Source organism: Pongo pygmaeus, chromosome 5 (assembly GCF_028885625.2).
Source record: "Pongo pygmaeus isolate AG05252 chromosome 5, NHGRI_mPonPyg2-v2.0_pri, whole genome shotgun sequence".
NCBI lineage: Eukaryota > Metazoa > Chordata > Mammalia > Primates > Hominidae > Pongo > Pongo pygmaeus.
The window spans coordinates 142,780,857-142,797,450 of NC_072378.2; the positions used below are offsets into that span (position 1 = coordinate 142,780,857).

Genomic DNA, 16,594 nt, shown 5'->3' on the forward strand with positions numbered 1-16,594 from the left:
CAGACAGTCAGCGTCCGCTTTTTAGTATACTTACTGTGGTTCTTCTACCTGGTGATACTAAAATCAGCCATCGTTAGTACATGTCAGCACCTCAGAAACTCTTCTTGAAGGACATTTAAATTCATGGGATTTCAGTTTCCTGGTCTTCAAAGCAATGAGTAATTTTACAGAAAATTATAGGGAGAATGAACTGAGACAGTGTATAAGCAAAATCCACATATTTAGGGTTTTTTTGGTATGAACTCTTGCCATTATTTAATATTTATGTTTATAGCCTTTCTTGTCTCTCTTTTTTCTATTCTCTATGGCTCTTACCCTCATTGGTGAGGCTTTATAGTCTCAGTTTTCGTCAAAACCACAGTCTACTACTTTTACATGCATTGTTTTTTTTTAAAAAAACTTTTCCTTTCAATTTGATTGTATCACTTAACACAGACCATAGCTTCAGATAATGCTGTCATACTCTATTGCCTAGACAGACAGGAAACCAAAGCCACAGAGAGTTTTTTTTTTCAAATAAAGAATGGCTGATGGTAACAACAGATAGAATGTGACTTTGTAGAACCATAAAATAGTTCAGTTTTCAGGATGAGAGAGGAAAACACACAGATAAGACCTGTGAAAATGTATGGCTATTCCTGACTTGTTGGGTTTGGGTATTCAATATCACCCACAATACTTTGGGCTAATTATGTTCTCAGTATTCAAGACAAGTAAAAGGTCACATTCCCAGCTGTAAGTTCTCGCCAACTGGAGTGGCGAAGCTTGTCTTTAAACAATGACTTAATCCAGGGATACTTTTCGTGGGCCATTTTAAAAATTGTTAAGCTATCATAGTCACATCTATGTTCACAGCTATCATTATATTCATTATGTTTGCCTCATCCTGAAATATGGCTTGTATGTGAATGGTAAGCAGTAGATCATTTTAGAGAGAGCTTTTCAGAGTTAATTATGAGAAGAGTAGAGCAACTTTTCCTTGAAATTAGCACAGATATTTAGGAAAGAAAACTTGAGCTATTTAATTTCACCTAGCCTTGAATAGCAAATATTTCACATATTCCTTCTTATTTTTTAACACCACAAATCAATTACTACTATAACTAATACTTATTCATAGTTTCATAAATAAAATATGTCACTGCGTCTCTACTGGACATTCCATAACTAGTTTAAAAACAATACTACCACTTTGTCTTCGGCATGAAGACAGTAACTGATCTCAGTAATATAACGTCTTATCTTATATTATTCATTTCTCCTCTGAATATGAAGAAGAAACAATTTTTTTGTGAATCCAGAGCTTTTACATATAAGCAAAAGAAATTCCCCTCTACCTGACAAAATAATGTTACTTACTTTTACCTCAATGTTAAATTAATAGTTTTGATTTCTGCCTTTGACTATAGCTGTGATTGTAGTGGAACAGAAAATTATATTACTTTAAATTGTAGAACCAAAAGTTTTTAACAGGGCTTTGGGGATACATTTCTTTGCTTCCCATAGAGGTATTTCCTTTTTAAAGACCTTCAAGGTCAACCATTCTATAACCTTCTTAAGTAATATGCTGACCAATCACAGAGTCGATTTTGAGTATTTATTTTGTGAAACTTTTTACCATACAAAGTATTTGCAAATGCCTCATGGAGAGAGAAAATCATTTGTTGCTATTCTGAAGAAATTATACCACATTCATGAATAGTAACACTTTTATAGTGTTAGTAAATATAAATAGTTAATTTCTAATAGTTAGAAGTAGTAACTTCAAAAGACAAATGGTCAGTTGAAATCATAGTTTTTTAAAAAAAAAATTAATTTGGGGCCACAAAGAAAAAATGTGGAATTAACCACAGGAATGCTGTTTTCTTGTGTTTATGCTTTAAATATGACTATATAATATACTACTATAAATATTAAATATTAAAATATTTCTGAAAAGAAATGGAGTTATTTGACAGAATTATACAAGCAATAGCCTATAGAATCTATTAATATTGGAATATTTTTAACATTATAATTTACACAGCAGCAGAGAAAGTCTCTGAGCACCTTGGCTAATCTCTTCAGTCTCAACAGGTGATGGTCATCCCTCTACATCCAAATACTCTGTTTCTCCTACCAAATGACAACCAACCAATGAACAACAACAACAGTTCTATCCGAAATGTTTCCCTAGGTTGGTGCTTTGGGCCCTTCTAGTTTACAATGCTACCAACAATACTAATTTAGAAGGAAAAATCATTCAGCAGAAGCTCCTAAAAAATAATGAGTCCTTGGATGAAGGCTTGAGGCTACATACAGTGAATGTGAGACAACTGGGTAAGTGACTAATTTTTTTATAATATGCATTTTATACAACTGTATATTCAGGTTTACTTGAAACAACAACAGAAATTTTCTTTGTGTGCTATTTGTTTATGTAAGTTTTTTTTTCTGATGATGAAGTTCAGTAACAAATGAGTGACATAGCAGAAAAAAAAATCAGCTCAGTATCTGTGAATCCAAGGGAATGAAGGAGGTAGATGAAAGTTTATATTTTACTTTAGGAACATATTTTGCAAATACTAACAATATGAACAAAATGCCAGAATAATCTTGATCATCGCTGTTGTCAACTTTAGGAAAAAAAAGAGTGTGTAGATGTGGATGTGGGAACTCTAATGAGATAAATCTTATAGAAGGAGATTTCCTGTTTTAAAACATCTCCTGCTGGGCATGGTGGCTCATGCCTATAATCCCAGCACTTTGGGAGGCCAAGGTGGGAGAATAACTTGAGCCCAGGAATTCGAGACTAGCCTGGGCTACATAGGGAGACTGTCTCTACGAAAGATTAAGAAATTAGTTGGGTGTTGTGCTGCGCACCTGTAATCTCAGCTACTAGGCGGGGCTGGGCAGGAGGATTACTTGAGCTTGGGAGGTCAAGGCTGCAGTGAGCCATGTTCATGCCACTGCACTCCAGCCTGGGCAACAGAATGAGACCCTATCTCAAAAAAACAAACAGAAAACGTCTCCTTCTCTCATGTTCCCTGTCTCTATTAGATACCACTGTCTTCACAGGACTAGGTCATGAATGTAGGGATTCTGTTGGACCTAAAATCAAGTCTCTCCTGGAGATCGTTCACATCCTAAGCTCTAGCCACACATATGGCACGGCTTGTACTTCCACAAAGAGGCTGTGCTCCTTCCTTTACATGCCCTTTCTATATCTTTGCACACTGTTCTTCTCCACTCCCACCGTCAACCTCGTTATCACCTATGTATTTTTAAAGACAGCTCCTAAGTCACCTCTTCTTTGGAACCTTTTCTGAAATCAAGAATAAACATCACTGCCTTTGAGCCTCTACTTCATGCTGTCCAGATGCCTAGAGCATCATATGCATCAGAAGACCATGGTACTTAGAAGACTAGATATATTTATGTTCATATATATATATATATATATATATATATATTCTGTAAACAATAATCTCTGACTTAAAATCATATTTTCTTTTTTCTTTAACTCTTACTTCCCACATATTCCCAGAACCCAGCACATTCCCTGGAACTGGAACACTTGTTGAATAGACGAATGAATGAGTCTGCATGAGAATATTTTAGGAAATCAAATGTTCACAAATATGGATAACAAAAAGCAATTGTTTTAATGTTATTCTATGATTACAATTAAACTGTGATTAGGTACATTAGTAGAGATCAAAAGAAAAGAAAACTTTGACCCTTTGCCTTCTCTACACTCAGGAGGCTGAATTGAGGGAAGCAAGTGTTCCTCAGCCTTGAAGAGGGCGATTGCGACCAAGGCCAGAATCACAGTGTAGTAAAGAGGCAGGCATCTCCACTTCTGTGAGGAGCCACCCATCTCTATTGGGTGGATGTACACAGTTACAGAGAACTCATAGAGATGGATGAATGCAAATAATAATACTAATCATGGTAATAAACCATTTCTGAGTCTCTATGGGAAAATACTTACTTCTTAACAAATGGGGCTTCTTGGAGGGAGGGAGAATGCAAGCTGCTGCCCTTTCACGTATAAGAGTCTTCACAAAGAAGGAGTCTGACAAATGGTAGTTTATCTATGACTGGAGAACCCTAGGAGGACCAGCACTGGCTCTGTCCTCATAGGCTGGGAAAGCCCAGCACCACTCTCTCCATATACCTAGACATTTAATTTATACCATTTAATTTAAATTATCCATTTCATTGTTTTTCTGCAAGTGAATCTGTGGATAAGTGCTTCTACCAATGGAAAAATAAAAGGCTAAAACCTAACAGTTTTAAAGTTCACAGTATACATGGGAAAGTTATTTGAATTTTCAGTTGGTGATGACAGTACTTGTTCCCAGAAAACTGATGTAACTCGCTAATGCTCACTACTGAAATACAAGAGTTTATTGTTGTTGTTGATGTATTGCTGTTACTTTGATATCCTTTAAAATATAGAATCTGAATTATTGATGTCATGAGGCTTACTTAGAGTTGTCAAACAAAAAGTCAGATGATTTGAGGATAAAGAAGTCTGAGAGTTTGAGTTTGTTGGTTTCCAGGTGACTCCCTGTGGCCCCCTTAGTTAGCTTCCAGGCAGGAGAGGCTATCAGAGCAGCTGGAATGTTTTCTATAAAATAGCCACACAACTCAAAGATGACACTATCGAGGCATCATTTCTAGGCTTTCTCCCTTGAAAAAAATCAAATTACATTTTGAATTTTTCAGGATTGTTTTCCTTCTCTGTAGGGTTTATTTCTTTGAATAAAACTAGTATCTGCTAATGATTAGAATGATAATGTATGTTTCATGTTTATACTTACATAACTGTGTTTTTTACTTAACGGTTTTGTCCAACGTAATGATTTTTGGATTTGAAGTGTATTAAATGTTAATGTTTTTTCTAACTTCTAATTTTTTTAATAAATTCTGAAGATAAACACTAATATTTTGGTATTACATTAAAGAAATACCTGATTACCAGCATTGTCATTTTGCTTTCATCCTGCATCTCTAATCTCTAACTTTAAAAAATAGGTGAATATTTCTCATGCTGGTTCTTATGTTCATATAGGTCATTGTCTTGCCGTGGAGGAACCCAAAGGCTACTACTGGCCATCTATCCCACCTTCTGAATACGTTCTTCCTTGTCCAGACAAGCCTGGCTTTTCTGCTTCACGGATGTGGTAATATTTTCACTGACTCTTGCCAGAAAAGCTCCACGTTATCAGCCTTCCCAGGGTTATACGTGCAGCATGGTAGTTCTCAGGCATTATATTGATTGCAAAGAAGGGCAGGAATCTCTGTGTATGCCTGTATCATTCACTCCTGGGGAATAAAGATAACATAAGTGGATGACTCAGAAAGGCAGTGTTTTCCTCCCAGCCACATGCTAATCAAGTCCTCTCACAGAAAAACTGAAGAATTTAGAAGCCAGTGGGTAGCACCAGAGCAAAGTACCTTGTATGTGGATGAACCTAGCCTAGCCTTGGAACATGCATCTGGAATTCCGAAACTTTTTAACTATTTTGACTGATTATTGTTGGAATGGGGAGACGAGGCAAAGAGGAAATGAAGACAAGATCCAGATTGGGATAGTCTGCTGATGGAAACTGTCAGGGTGTAGATTTTCTCTAAATGTTTAACAGAAACCTCAGAGACAAGATAATTGCAGGGATTCATGGAATAGCAAGTCAAATCCATTTCTCTACCCACCTTGCTCCCAATTAGAGTTTTCTTGGGGGAAATTCAGAAATGGAAATTGCCTATGCATAAATACTTTGCATACTGTAAGTACTGCTGGGTTTGACACTTTGTAGGGAGCAAAGAAGGGGACTGTAGAGATGCATGGACTTGAGTTTGAAATGTGGCTCCATCTCTTCCTGGCTGTGAGAAGTTGGAAAATTGATTGATTTATCAAATTGCATTTAATCTTCTATAAGATGTGGATTATAATCGTTTTGCAGAGTTATGTGAACTCAAAATCAGATTTTACCTGTAAAGTTCTTAAAGCAGTACTTGGTCAATGTATCCTAGGTTAGGAAACTGCTGGTATTTTGTTTCCAAGATGCATGCTACTGATTTTTTTCCCATAAGAATTTTTAGCATGAAATTTATTTCAATGCATTACAGTTTTATTTTCAAAGGAAACTTACCTAGAAATCAAGGCAAATCCCAAAAGTTATTAACTAATTTTTTCAGTTCTAATATCATTTATAGGAAAACAGGAAAAGAAAACTTGGAGAAGGAAATAGTGCAAATGGAGAAACAAACTGGGGTGAGAGAGGAGAGAATAAGGAAGGGTGAGAAGAATGAGGTGGAGAAATGGAGAGAATTTGGGAACATTGTATAGATAGGGTGATAAACAGAAATAGGCTAGAGAGATAGAAAGTGGACATATAAACAGGTACAGAGATAAACAGAGAATTAAAATGGAAAGAGTGAGAAGCTCAGTGTCTTAAAGGGAAGCTTGTCCATTGATCATATTGTGATAAACGTATACATCATGTAAAAATCCCTTTAAGCAGTACAAAATAATATCAGTTATATCAGATATATAAAATATCTATTTTGTTTCATAGTTCTTACAATGCTACCAACCCATTGGTAACCTACTGGGGACCTGTTGATATCTCCAACTGTTTAAGTAAGTGAGCAATTTTCCTTTATTTCTCAAGGACAAAATGACATGACTTCATGCTTCATGATTTTCATTGTCTTCGGAAATAGTCTTCTGCTATGTGATACTGTTTTCATATTAAAAGGCAAATGATTGTTTCACTTAAGACAGAAAATACTTTTTACTTTCATTTTAACTTTCTGTTCTGTAGGGGATTAAAAATAGTAAGGAAAATCTAGAGAAGACAAAACTAATATATAAATTGATATTTGTATCAATGTTTTGTAGTTTGCATTAATTTTAAATAGCAAATATGCACTTATTCAGGGATTCTGGGAATGTTTCTCTTAGAACTTTGTGTGTTCATTCATCCCTCCTACTTATTTGTATCTTACTAAAGAGAGAAGTTAGTCTCTGCATAGAAAGAAATATTATTGCCTTGTGAATATGGGGATGAGGTATACACAGGAAAATCTCACTTTCTTGCTTCAACTGTAAAGTGAAATATTACACTCTACTTTGGATTCCTGGAAATGCTCAAAATATGCAGGTAAAACTTAGTGTGGTTTTCTTCTGCCTTTGTTTTAGAAGAAGCAAATGAAGTTGCTAACCAGATTTTAAATTTAACTGCTGATGGGCAGAACTTAACCTCAGCCAATATTACCAACATTGTGGAACAGGTCAAAAGAATTGTGAATAAAGAAGAAAACATTGATATAACACTTGGCTCAACTCTAATGAATATATTTTCTAATATCTTAAGCAGTTCAGACAGTGACTTGCTTGAGTCTTCTTCTGAGTAAGTATTTTCTTTTCCTGGAGAGTAAATTTTATTGGATAATGATGTTACATGATTTCTCACCTATCTGAATACTTTGTGCCCAGATTTCAGAATTCAAATCTCTGCAAGATGTATTGATAGTCGTTAATAGTGAAGCAAAGTCATTCACAACGTGAACTTAAAAGTTCTGTGTGGTTTTTTTTGAGAAATACAATTTACAATATACATAGCCCTAGAAAGCATAAGCAGTCTTTCATTTTTTATTTGAAAATTCTAAATTTAGATTAAAAATTCTAAAATTCTAAATTTAGTTGGCCAGTAGAGTTATGCATAACTGATCATTATAAGTCCACTATACTGTGAACTATGCCACTGACAGCCACAGCCACGTGATTGTTGGACTTCTGAAATGAACATGCTGGGGCAGATGAAAATGTACCTGTATTTATATGATTCAATTTGTATTTAATTGCTTCATTTAATGTATTAATATTAGAATATTTCATGTTTTTCTATTTCCTTCCCTTCTACATTTCTCTGAAGAAAATTTTATATTTGTTAAAAATGTATTTTCTAACAATCTACATAATAACAATATAAACATTTTTATAGCATCTTGCAGTTCACAAAACACTTTTATTGCATTATTTCCTTTGATTCTTGATAAGCCGTAAGGTAGGGAGGATGCTTTTTCGTGTGAGAAAAGAGAGGCTAAAATAAATGAAAAACAGTATTTGTTCAGGACGATTTAATTGTTAATTTTCTTTAAAGCATATATTTCTCTTGAGAATTTATCCATCCCTGTGATTCCGTGTTTTAACAGATATCACTGTGGATTGGGGTAATTTTATGGGTGTTCATGTTAAGATCAGAAAATCTAAACACAATTTTATTTTGTTTGTATTTTGCAATGCAGCAAAACATGTATGTTTAAGAATCTAAAATATCGTATTACTTAATAGTGATATTTTTTGTCGTTACTTTAGAGCTTTAAAAACAATTGATGAATTGGCCTTCAAGATAGACCTAAATAGCACATCACATGTGAATATTACAACTCGGAACTTGGCTCTCGGCGTATCATCCCTGTTACCAGGGACAAATGCAATTTCAAATTTTAGCATTGGTCTTCCAAGCAATAATGAATCATATTTCCAGGTAATGAGCCAGTGGTTTCTTTCATTTTAATTAATTACTTAGAGATATAAAAACTTGCTGATCACTTAGCAGTTGCTGCTTCCAAGAGGTCTTGGTCCATGAAGTGGCTAAGTTTAACTAGAGCAGTAGCCATAAAGTATTGTGGGAGCTCAGAATGGGTATACTTTCATAATCTGGATGACAGGGGTGGTCAGCTTACCTTCTACAAGAGGCGTTACTGGAGCTAAGCATGAGTAGGGGCCACCATACTTGGGGTGAGCATCAGTTCAGTTAGAGGAAAGAGCTTTAAGGGCCCCAAGGTGAAAAGAAGCATGGTGCATTCTCTTTGCCAGTGGTTCTCAAACTGAACATTAGAATCTTCTGGAGGAGGCTGGGCGCAGTCTCTCAAGCCTGTAATCCCAGCACTTTGGGAGGCCGAGGTGGGTGGATCACTTGAGGTCAGGAGTTTGAGACCAGGCTGGCCAACATGGTAAACCCTGTTTCTACTAAAAATACAAAAAAAAAGTTAGCCAAGCATGGTGGTGCAGGCCTGTAATCCCAGCTCTTCGGGAGGCTGAGGCACGAGAATCACTTGAACCTGGGAGGTGGAGGTTGCAGTGAGCTGGAATCATGCCACTTCCCTCCAGCCTGGGTGACAGAGCAAGACTCTGTCTCAATAGAAAAAAGAAAAAAATAATAATCTTCTGGAGGACTGGAGGACTTGTTAAAACAGATTTCTGGGACCTACTCCACGAGTTTCTGATTTAGTAGGTCCTGGGTAGGCCCACCAAATTTGCACTTTTAGCAAGTTCCTTAGACATTGCTGGTTTAAGGATCATACTTTGAGAACCCGTGATGTAGAAGTCTGGGATAGCAGGTGACAGTACGGCTGGACACATAAGCTGGGGCTGGATTAATGGAGAACCTTTTCAACATGCTCAAGTGACACATAAGCAAAGAGTTTTCAAGTTCCTACTACATGCCAGGCACTATTAGCCACCAGAGCAAACAAAATGAATGAAGCATTGTCCTTGACCTGGGAGAGTATAGTATGTGAAGCACAATATATCTTTTAACTGTGGAGATAGAACAAACTGAAAATATAAAAAGCCTGAAATCAGGATACAGGCAAGACCTTTTTTCTCCATTAGACTAGGGGCTCTTTTGGGTAATTCTCTTTCACATTTTAAGAGTAAAACTCAGTCAACCTCAGTCTCATTCCAAGACAATTTGCAAGAAAGGATTCTTTGTCCTTGAGCTATGGTTTCAGGAAAAATGCTATCTGAGAGTGTTCATAAAATTTTAATGCAGTCCGAAATCAACAAGTTAACTTCAGTCTCTTTCTCTTTCTCTCTCCCTTGCCCCTTCCTCCCATAGTTATTATCTTTCACTACGTGTTTTGAGAAAACCTCAAAATCTGCTGCTGGTAAATCTAATTCTTATACTTGAAAATGTTGACTTATTTATAGATTTCTTCCTATGTCTTAATTAAAATCAATGCATTTTCTCCTTTGACACACATGTAAAACCCAAATGAGATCTACAGCTCTGTCTGTAGGGGTTTATCCAGGAGTTGCAGTGACTACTGTAGATACAAAGGGAAGTCCTGGTACTGGCTAATTTGAACTTGCAATTGTTCACTCGCCTAACTATGCATGTGGAATAAAGTTATTACCATTCAATTATGATTACTTGACCAATATATCTGTGTGTGTGTGACAGATGGATTTTGAGAGTGGACAGGTGGATCCACTGGCATCTGTAATTTTGCCTCCAAACTTACTTGAGAATTTAAGTCAAGAAGATTCTGTATTAGTTAGAAGAGCACAGTTTACTTTCTTCAACAAAACTGGACTTTTCCAGGTAAGCACATTCATTAAATTATTATTTTTCAATTGCAAATGAAGTTTCTTTGCTCAAAGGAAAAAAACAAAACTTTAGATTCCGTTGAAATATATCAGAAGGTTTAGAAAAATTCACTGCGTTTTCAAAAATGAAAATTTTTAATATAATTGATTAAATATTTTATTTCAGATAATACGCTAATTAACAAGTTGTATGTACTTCAGTTTTTAAAATAATTCAAGTATTAGGCTAAGGCTTGCATTAAACAATTAGAAATTGAATTAGTGAAGAAATGACCGTTTATTATTACTTTTATTAAATATTTTATGCTCTCCAATCATTTAGGCCTTTAGAGTTAAAGAAATTGTGCACCAAAGGAAAGGGTTTTTTTTTTTTTTTCCTTTAATTTAGCAGTAAGCACTGTTTACATAATGAGCAGCATTCTTGGCTTTAATCAGTTTTCCCATTAGTATTTCAAGTGACCTTTGGTCTTTACACATCCGCAGAGTAAGATGGCATTGTGCTAAGCACATATTATCATTTTTATTGGCATCATTTCTAGATTCTAGAAGGCCCACTGCCAGCAAACACTGGTGACCTCTGTTTGCCTTTACAAGTACAACCTGATCGAGAGCAGGTTCGCTGGGCCCTTTTTAAAAAATAAAACTTATCTATTAAATTCAAGATATCATTGCATATTGAACAATGTGACTTATATAAGAGAAAATAGCAAGTCTCAAGGCCAGAGGATTGTTTCTAATAGATCTGCCTTTATATGTCGTGTGTAGAGGAACAGCCAACTAGAGATATAGTCAAGGAAAAATAATACCATGGAATCCTTGACAGTAGTTAATTCCAAAATTTAAAAATTTTATCAACAAATGTTTTAGGAACCAGCTCTATACAAATTTGGTGATTTATATGAATGCAATTTATATATTTTGTATAAAACATGTAATTTATCCTGAAAGATTTAATAGCTATAAACATGTACAACTGCAGTTTTAAAAATTATGTTAATTTGAAGTGTATGACAATGTTACCTAAAAACCAATATAAAAATGCAGCAAAACATGTATGTATGTAAGTGCCACAAAATGTGAATGGTACAGAAAGGGGGTCCAATGCAGGGGGAAGGTTTAGCCCTGCACTCTTAGATTTCCAAGAATCTGTCATTGTTTTGAGTCTTCTCCACATCATTGTTTCCTTCTCCTTTGGTATTTCTCTACCAAAGTTGTTATTAGGAGGCATATCTGGCCAGGCGCAGTGGCTTGTGCCTGTAATCCTAGCACTTTGGGAGGCTGAGGAGGGAGGATTGCTTGAGACCAAGAGTTCAAGACCAATCAAGCCAACATAGTGAGACCTGTCTCTTAAAAAAAAAAAAAAAAAAGAAAGGAAGCATATGTGCATATGTTCAATTTCTAAAGTTAATTTACAGGAGAATGAAAAAACTTTAAAGGTTCTGTGGTTCTCCCCTATCATAGAGGGCAAGGTACGATAGTGATGGTTTTTTTTGTGTTTTACTGAAAGGCTGGGTATCACCAGCTAGTAGCTGAGTTTAATAATGACCACCACACAAAATTAACAAAGAGCTATATTCTGGATGCTGTGTTTTATTTGGAATTTATCCTGTGATTATTCCAAAATAACTGATTTGTAAGCTATGATATAAAGAGAAATTCAGGAGATTTGACAAGAAATACAAGGGAAAGAAAAAAATAGAGATGAACTTGCAGAATAGAATGCTTATTGGTCCAAACTACTTTATGGGACAGATTTGATTTCCTGACAGCCTTATTGCTTAAGTGAAATCCACAGATGCTGGCAAGTATACAATCAGAGAAGAAGGTAGAAGTCCTGGATGGCACTTGAATCCAGTATTACTTTTAGGTGTAAATTAGTAAACATGTCAGGCTGTTGGCATGGATGTGAAAGATGTCTTGCTTTTTTATTTTTCACACTATATTTTCTTCATACTTCTCTGAAAGAAAACAACATCTATTTTCTAAAGTAGGGAAATGATCTAATTGTTTCACAGCTTTTTATGAGTTTATATTATTTATGAGTCTGCATTGTTTTAGATGTTAACTGGCTGACATCAGTCACCACAATCAAGAAGTAGTTTTATGAACTCAGTCTTACAATATTGGCTCCCCACATTCCCTCAATGTATTTATTATAATAAGGGAAATAGCAAACCTCCTTCAGGAAAGCCAGCAACTTGATGGGATAAACAGGATGTTCTAGAACTGAAGATCTTAAGTGTAAAAATTGCTGACAGTTTGCTTATTTTGGAGCACCAAAGTAAAATAAAAGTGTATACTTCTGACTGATACACGCGATTTTTTTTTCTTTAAAAGGATGTCGGACCCCAAAGAAAAACCTTAGTGAGTTATGTAATGGCGTGCAGTATTGGAAACATTACTATCCAGAATCTGAAGGATCCTGTTCAAATAAAAATCAAACATACAAGAACTCAGGTAAGAAAACGCTCCCAATAGCATTTGGACAGAAGTGGACTATTTAAGATACTAGTGGGGCCTTTTTTTCTACATGTTAAAAAGTAACTGACCCTTTTTTTGTGGAGTAGGGCCCAGTTTTCCATAAAGAGAGAACAACTGGTCAGGTAGTGCTTTAAAGTCACAGTAAATTGAAGCAGCTGGAGAGGTTAGTCTTATCTAGGACTCAATAATCAGACAGAGAAGGGAAGTGAAGAGAAGGGCTTCTATTTTGCAGATACAACATATATTGCTTCAAATAAATTAGATGCAGATGTAGTTGCACAATTCTGCCCCTAGAGGTTTTGGTTGTTTCTTTGTATTTCTGTGTATATTTGCAAAGATAACTGCAACTGGGAAAGCCAACAAAGAAACAGGGGAGGGTGGACTTATTTTTTGAGAGGTTAGCAGTGGTTAGTTTTTGCAAATGTTGCTTTTCTTGTTGCTTCATTACCCTTGTCATCTGTTTGTTTGATAAAATTAGATGGAAGTTCTCATTGTCCCAGATGGCCCAAGAACAGGTTTTTCTCACTTTTCTAAAGGGCTCTCCTCATGATTCTGCCATTTATTAGATAGGCAGGAAGGCAGGCCGGAAATGAGTGTGCTGAGGATTGAAAACCAAGTCACCTAAGATCTAGCCTCCTTTGCCACGAACTGTCTTAGACTTCCGTGTTCAACACTTTGGCCTCCTTTGTTTCAGCCCCTTCATTCATAAAGGAAGAGTTTTAAAAATTGTGGAACGTACATAGTATAAATGTATCATCTTAATCATTTTTAACTGTACAGTTCAATAGCATTAAGTGTGTTCACATTGTTATGCAGCCATCACCACTATCCATCTCCCCAGTTGAAACTCTCCTCCCATTAAATACCCATTCCCTGTTCTCTCCTTTCAATAGCACCTGGCAACCACCATGCTACTTTCTGTCTCTTAATTTCACTACTCTAAGTACCTCATATAAGTGGAAACATACAGTGTTTGTCCTTTGTGACTGGCTTATTTCATAGCACAGTGTCTTCAAGGTTTATCCGTGTTGCAGTATCTGTCAGAATTGACTTCCTTTTTAAGGCTGAAGAGTATTTCATTGTATGTATATACTAGATTTTGTTTGTCTATTCCTCCATTGATAGACGCTTGGGTTGCTTCTACTTTTTGGCTCTTGTGAATAATGCTACTGTGAGCATGAGTCTACAGATATCTTGTCGAGTCCTTGTTTTCAATTTGTCTATGTAAATACCCAGACATAAAGGAGAATTTTTGAAGATGATGTGAAATTGTAGTGTCAAGAGCTTTTCTAAATGCTAAGAATGAGAGTAGAATCAATATACTTAATGATGGGACATTTGTAGTAACCTACAGATAAATGAGTAGGTAGTATGATTCCTTATGAGGTTAGAGTTGATTTTCGCTTGAAGTCTCTGTGGGTGAGAAGAAGATCTCCCTAAATTGCCTGACATTTTCAGGTTGAATTGGCATGTTAATACTAATCTATTTCTTTGTGAAACCCTTCGTGTTTTTATTCTTTTGCCCTATTTAAATCATGGCATTTTAAACACAATTTCACATGTTTATTCTTATGTTAATATAGGAAGTGCATCATCCCATCTGTGCCTTCTGGGATCTGAACAAAAACAGTAAGTTTTAAAATATTGGTTGTCTTAATATAGATAACAACTGAATTTTAAACATTGTTAGACACCCCCATTTCCTTTAATTCCACCCCAAACCAGAGTGAGTCACAGTGTAAGTGTAAATGGCAAATGAGCTGCAAAGTTAGTTTAGGTAGCTTGGGAAGTCAGTTCTAATTTCTGTAACTTTTTAGTCATCGCAAGAAGAAACAGGCAGACTTCACTGTGTTTTCTTTCATTTTTTCAGTTGAACTACCTCTTTGACATCAGCTATTTGTAAAATACAGCATACAATTTTATTGCTACTTTTGATGAAAGTAGACTTGCACTTAATCTCATTCTTCTAAGACACATTTGAGGAGATTATTTGATATGTGTAAGGCACACAATTTAAAATCCAGCTTCCAGACCTCCAGTTATGAGGGAGGTGAGAAGCTGACTGAAGGAATGTAAATATAGAAATTGTTATAATGGACATATATTACTTGAAAGAGATGAACAGCCTGCAGAATTAGATTTGACAATCAAGAAAGGAAGGCAAAATTAAGGGATGAATCAATCAGTAGGCATAAGGTGTTAAATCTCTTTGAAAGGAAGTACAAATAAAGAAGCTTCTTCTGTTTGTCCCCTTGTGAGGATTATTGTGGCCAGATTCATTCTGATATCAGTAGTCCTTGTCACAGCAAGACAGGTGTTTTTTGGTGGAGGGGTTTAGTTGCATAATTTTGAGAAGATCTTTACTCATTTACCTAATTAAAAGTATCACTTTATATCTTAAAATATTATTTAAATAAATGGATTCAATACATTGACAATATGCATTGCTCATATTCCATTTTATACCATGAAAGTCAAATAAGGTGGGTTCAAGCCATTTGCAGTTACCACCATTCATGATTTTTGTATACATAAATGGCACATTCTAAGAAAGCAAACCTTCTTTGTTCTTATGTCTTCACGAAAATGTAGATTAAACCTCAGAAAAAAATTATTGGTTCATTAGTGTGTAATGTATTTGAAAAGGAGTATTCTTTTTATGGAAGTTCATTTTAAAATATGTTAAAAATTAAACTTGAATCAAACATTTGTGGAAATCTTGAGTTTGAACCCACTGATTAGATCACCTCTTACTGCCCACCCAGAGCTAACATTTGATGATTCTAGGAATCCAAATTATTCTAAGCATTGAAAGCTTTCATAATAGTATCCATTTTACAGATAAACTCTGTATGGCAGAAGAGACTGAGGCAAATTTCTCTATAGAAGGTCTCATCCATTATAGAGAAGACACTGACCTGCTGTTTTCACACTGTTTGTTGATTCCTTCAACAGAAAGTTTTGGAGGATGGAACACGTCAGGATGTGTTGCACACAGAGATTCAGATGCAAGTGAGACAGTCTGCCTGTGTAACCACTTCACACACTTTGGAGTTCTGATGGTAAGGGGGGAGTTTCTAAGCTCGTTTTGACATGCTATAATTTTGGATGGCATACTCCTTTTTTGTATGTATTTTTAGATTATGTATTTTGGGAATTATTTCCTAATAGTTTTCATCTGTACAATCAATCTTAATTCTTAATAAAGAATCTAATGAGCAAAGATCACATATTAAAAATATGTGACAGTAATTATAGAAAAGAACTTTCTCCCTTTTTTTTTCCTGTAGCATTAACAGTGATGATAAATAATCCCAGAAACAAGAAAATCCTTATGAAACTTTTTAATTAAGAGAGAAACAGAGTCAAAGAGATGGACAGGGAGACAAGTGGGAGGAGGGAGAGAAAGTTAAGAAGATGTTGGGTGTTACTAAAATGGAAGGGAATTGTGAATAGTGTGATCAAAAAATTTTTTCTTATGTTGTCACTCACTCAATATATTTGAATGTTACTTTGTACCTGGTACTGCACCGAGTGATCTCCCTCCTAGAGATTGCAGTTTGTTAGGACAGACTAGTGACTAGGGTTAGAATGGAGACTTCAGAGCTGCAGGAGAGATGATGGTTATGATGTTTCTGTCACTCTTAGGCCTCTATATCATTCTTTCCTTCCTTCTTCCATGCCCCTGTTTTATCTTATTAGCCAGCTTGCCAAACAGTTTTA

The 16,594-nt window shown here is 35.6% G+C and overlaps 1 protein-coding gene across 11 annotated transcripts in view; it reads left to right on the forward strand.

Annotated features, from left to right (window-relative positions):
- The window catches only part of ADGRG6 (adhesion G protein-coupled receptor G6), a 142,194-nt gene that overhangs the window by 92,848 nt on the left and 32,752 nt on the right, over positions 1–16,594 (forward strand). For all 11 annotated transcript variants that reach the window (XM_063666662.1, XM_063666666.1, XM_054492668.2 and 8 more), the window contains 9 exons: positions 2,177–2,319; positions 5,060–5,171; positions 6,567–6,631; positions 7,193–7,403; positions 8,372–8,543; positions 10,245–10,385; positions 12,728–12,847; positions 14,455–14,500; positions 15,827–15,933. In XM_063666662.1, the coding sequence (XP_063522732.1) occupies positions 2,177–2,319; positions 5,060–5,171; positions 6,567–6,631; positions 7,193–7,403; positions 8,372–8,543; positions 10,245–10,385; positions 12,728–12,847; positions 14,455–14,500; positions 15,827–15,933 (1,117 nt within the window). The remainder of the gene's footprint in view (positions 1–2,176; positions 2,320–5,059; positions 5,172–6,566; positions 6,632–7,192; positions 7,404–8,371; positions 8,544–10,244; positions 10,386–12,727; positions 12,848–14,454; positions 14,501–15,826; positions 15,934–16,594) is intronic.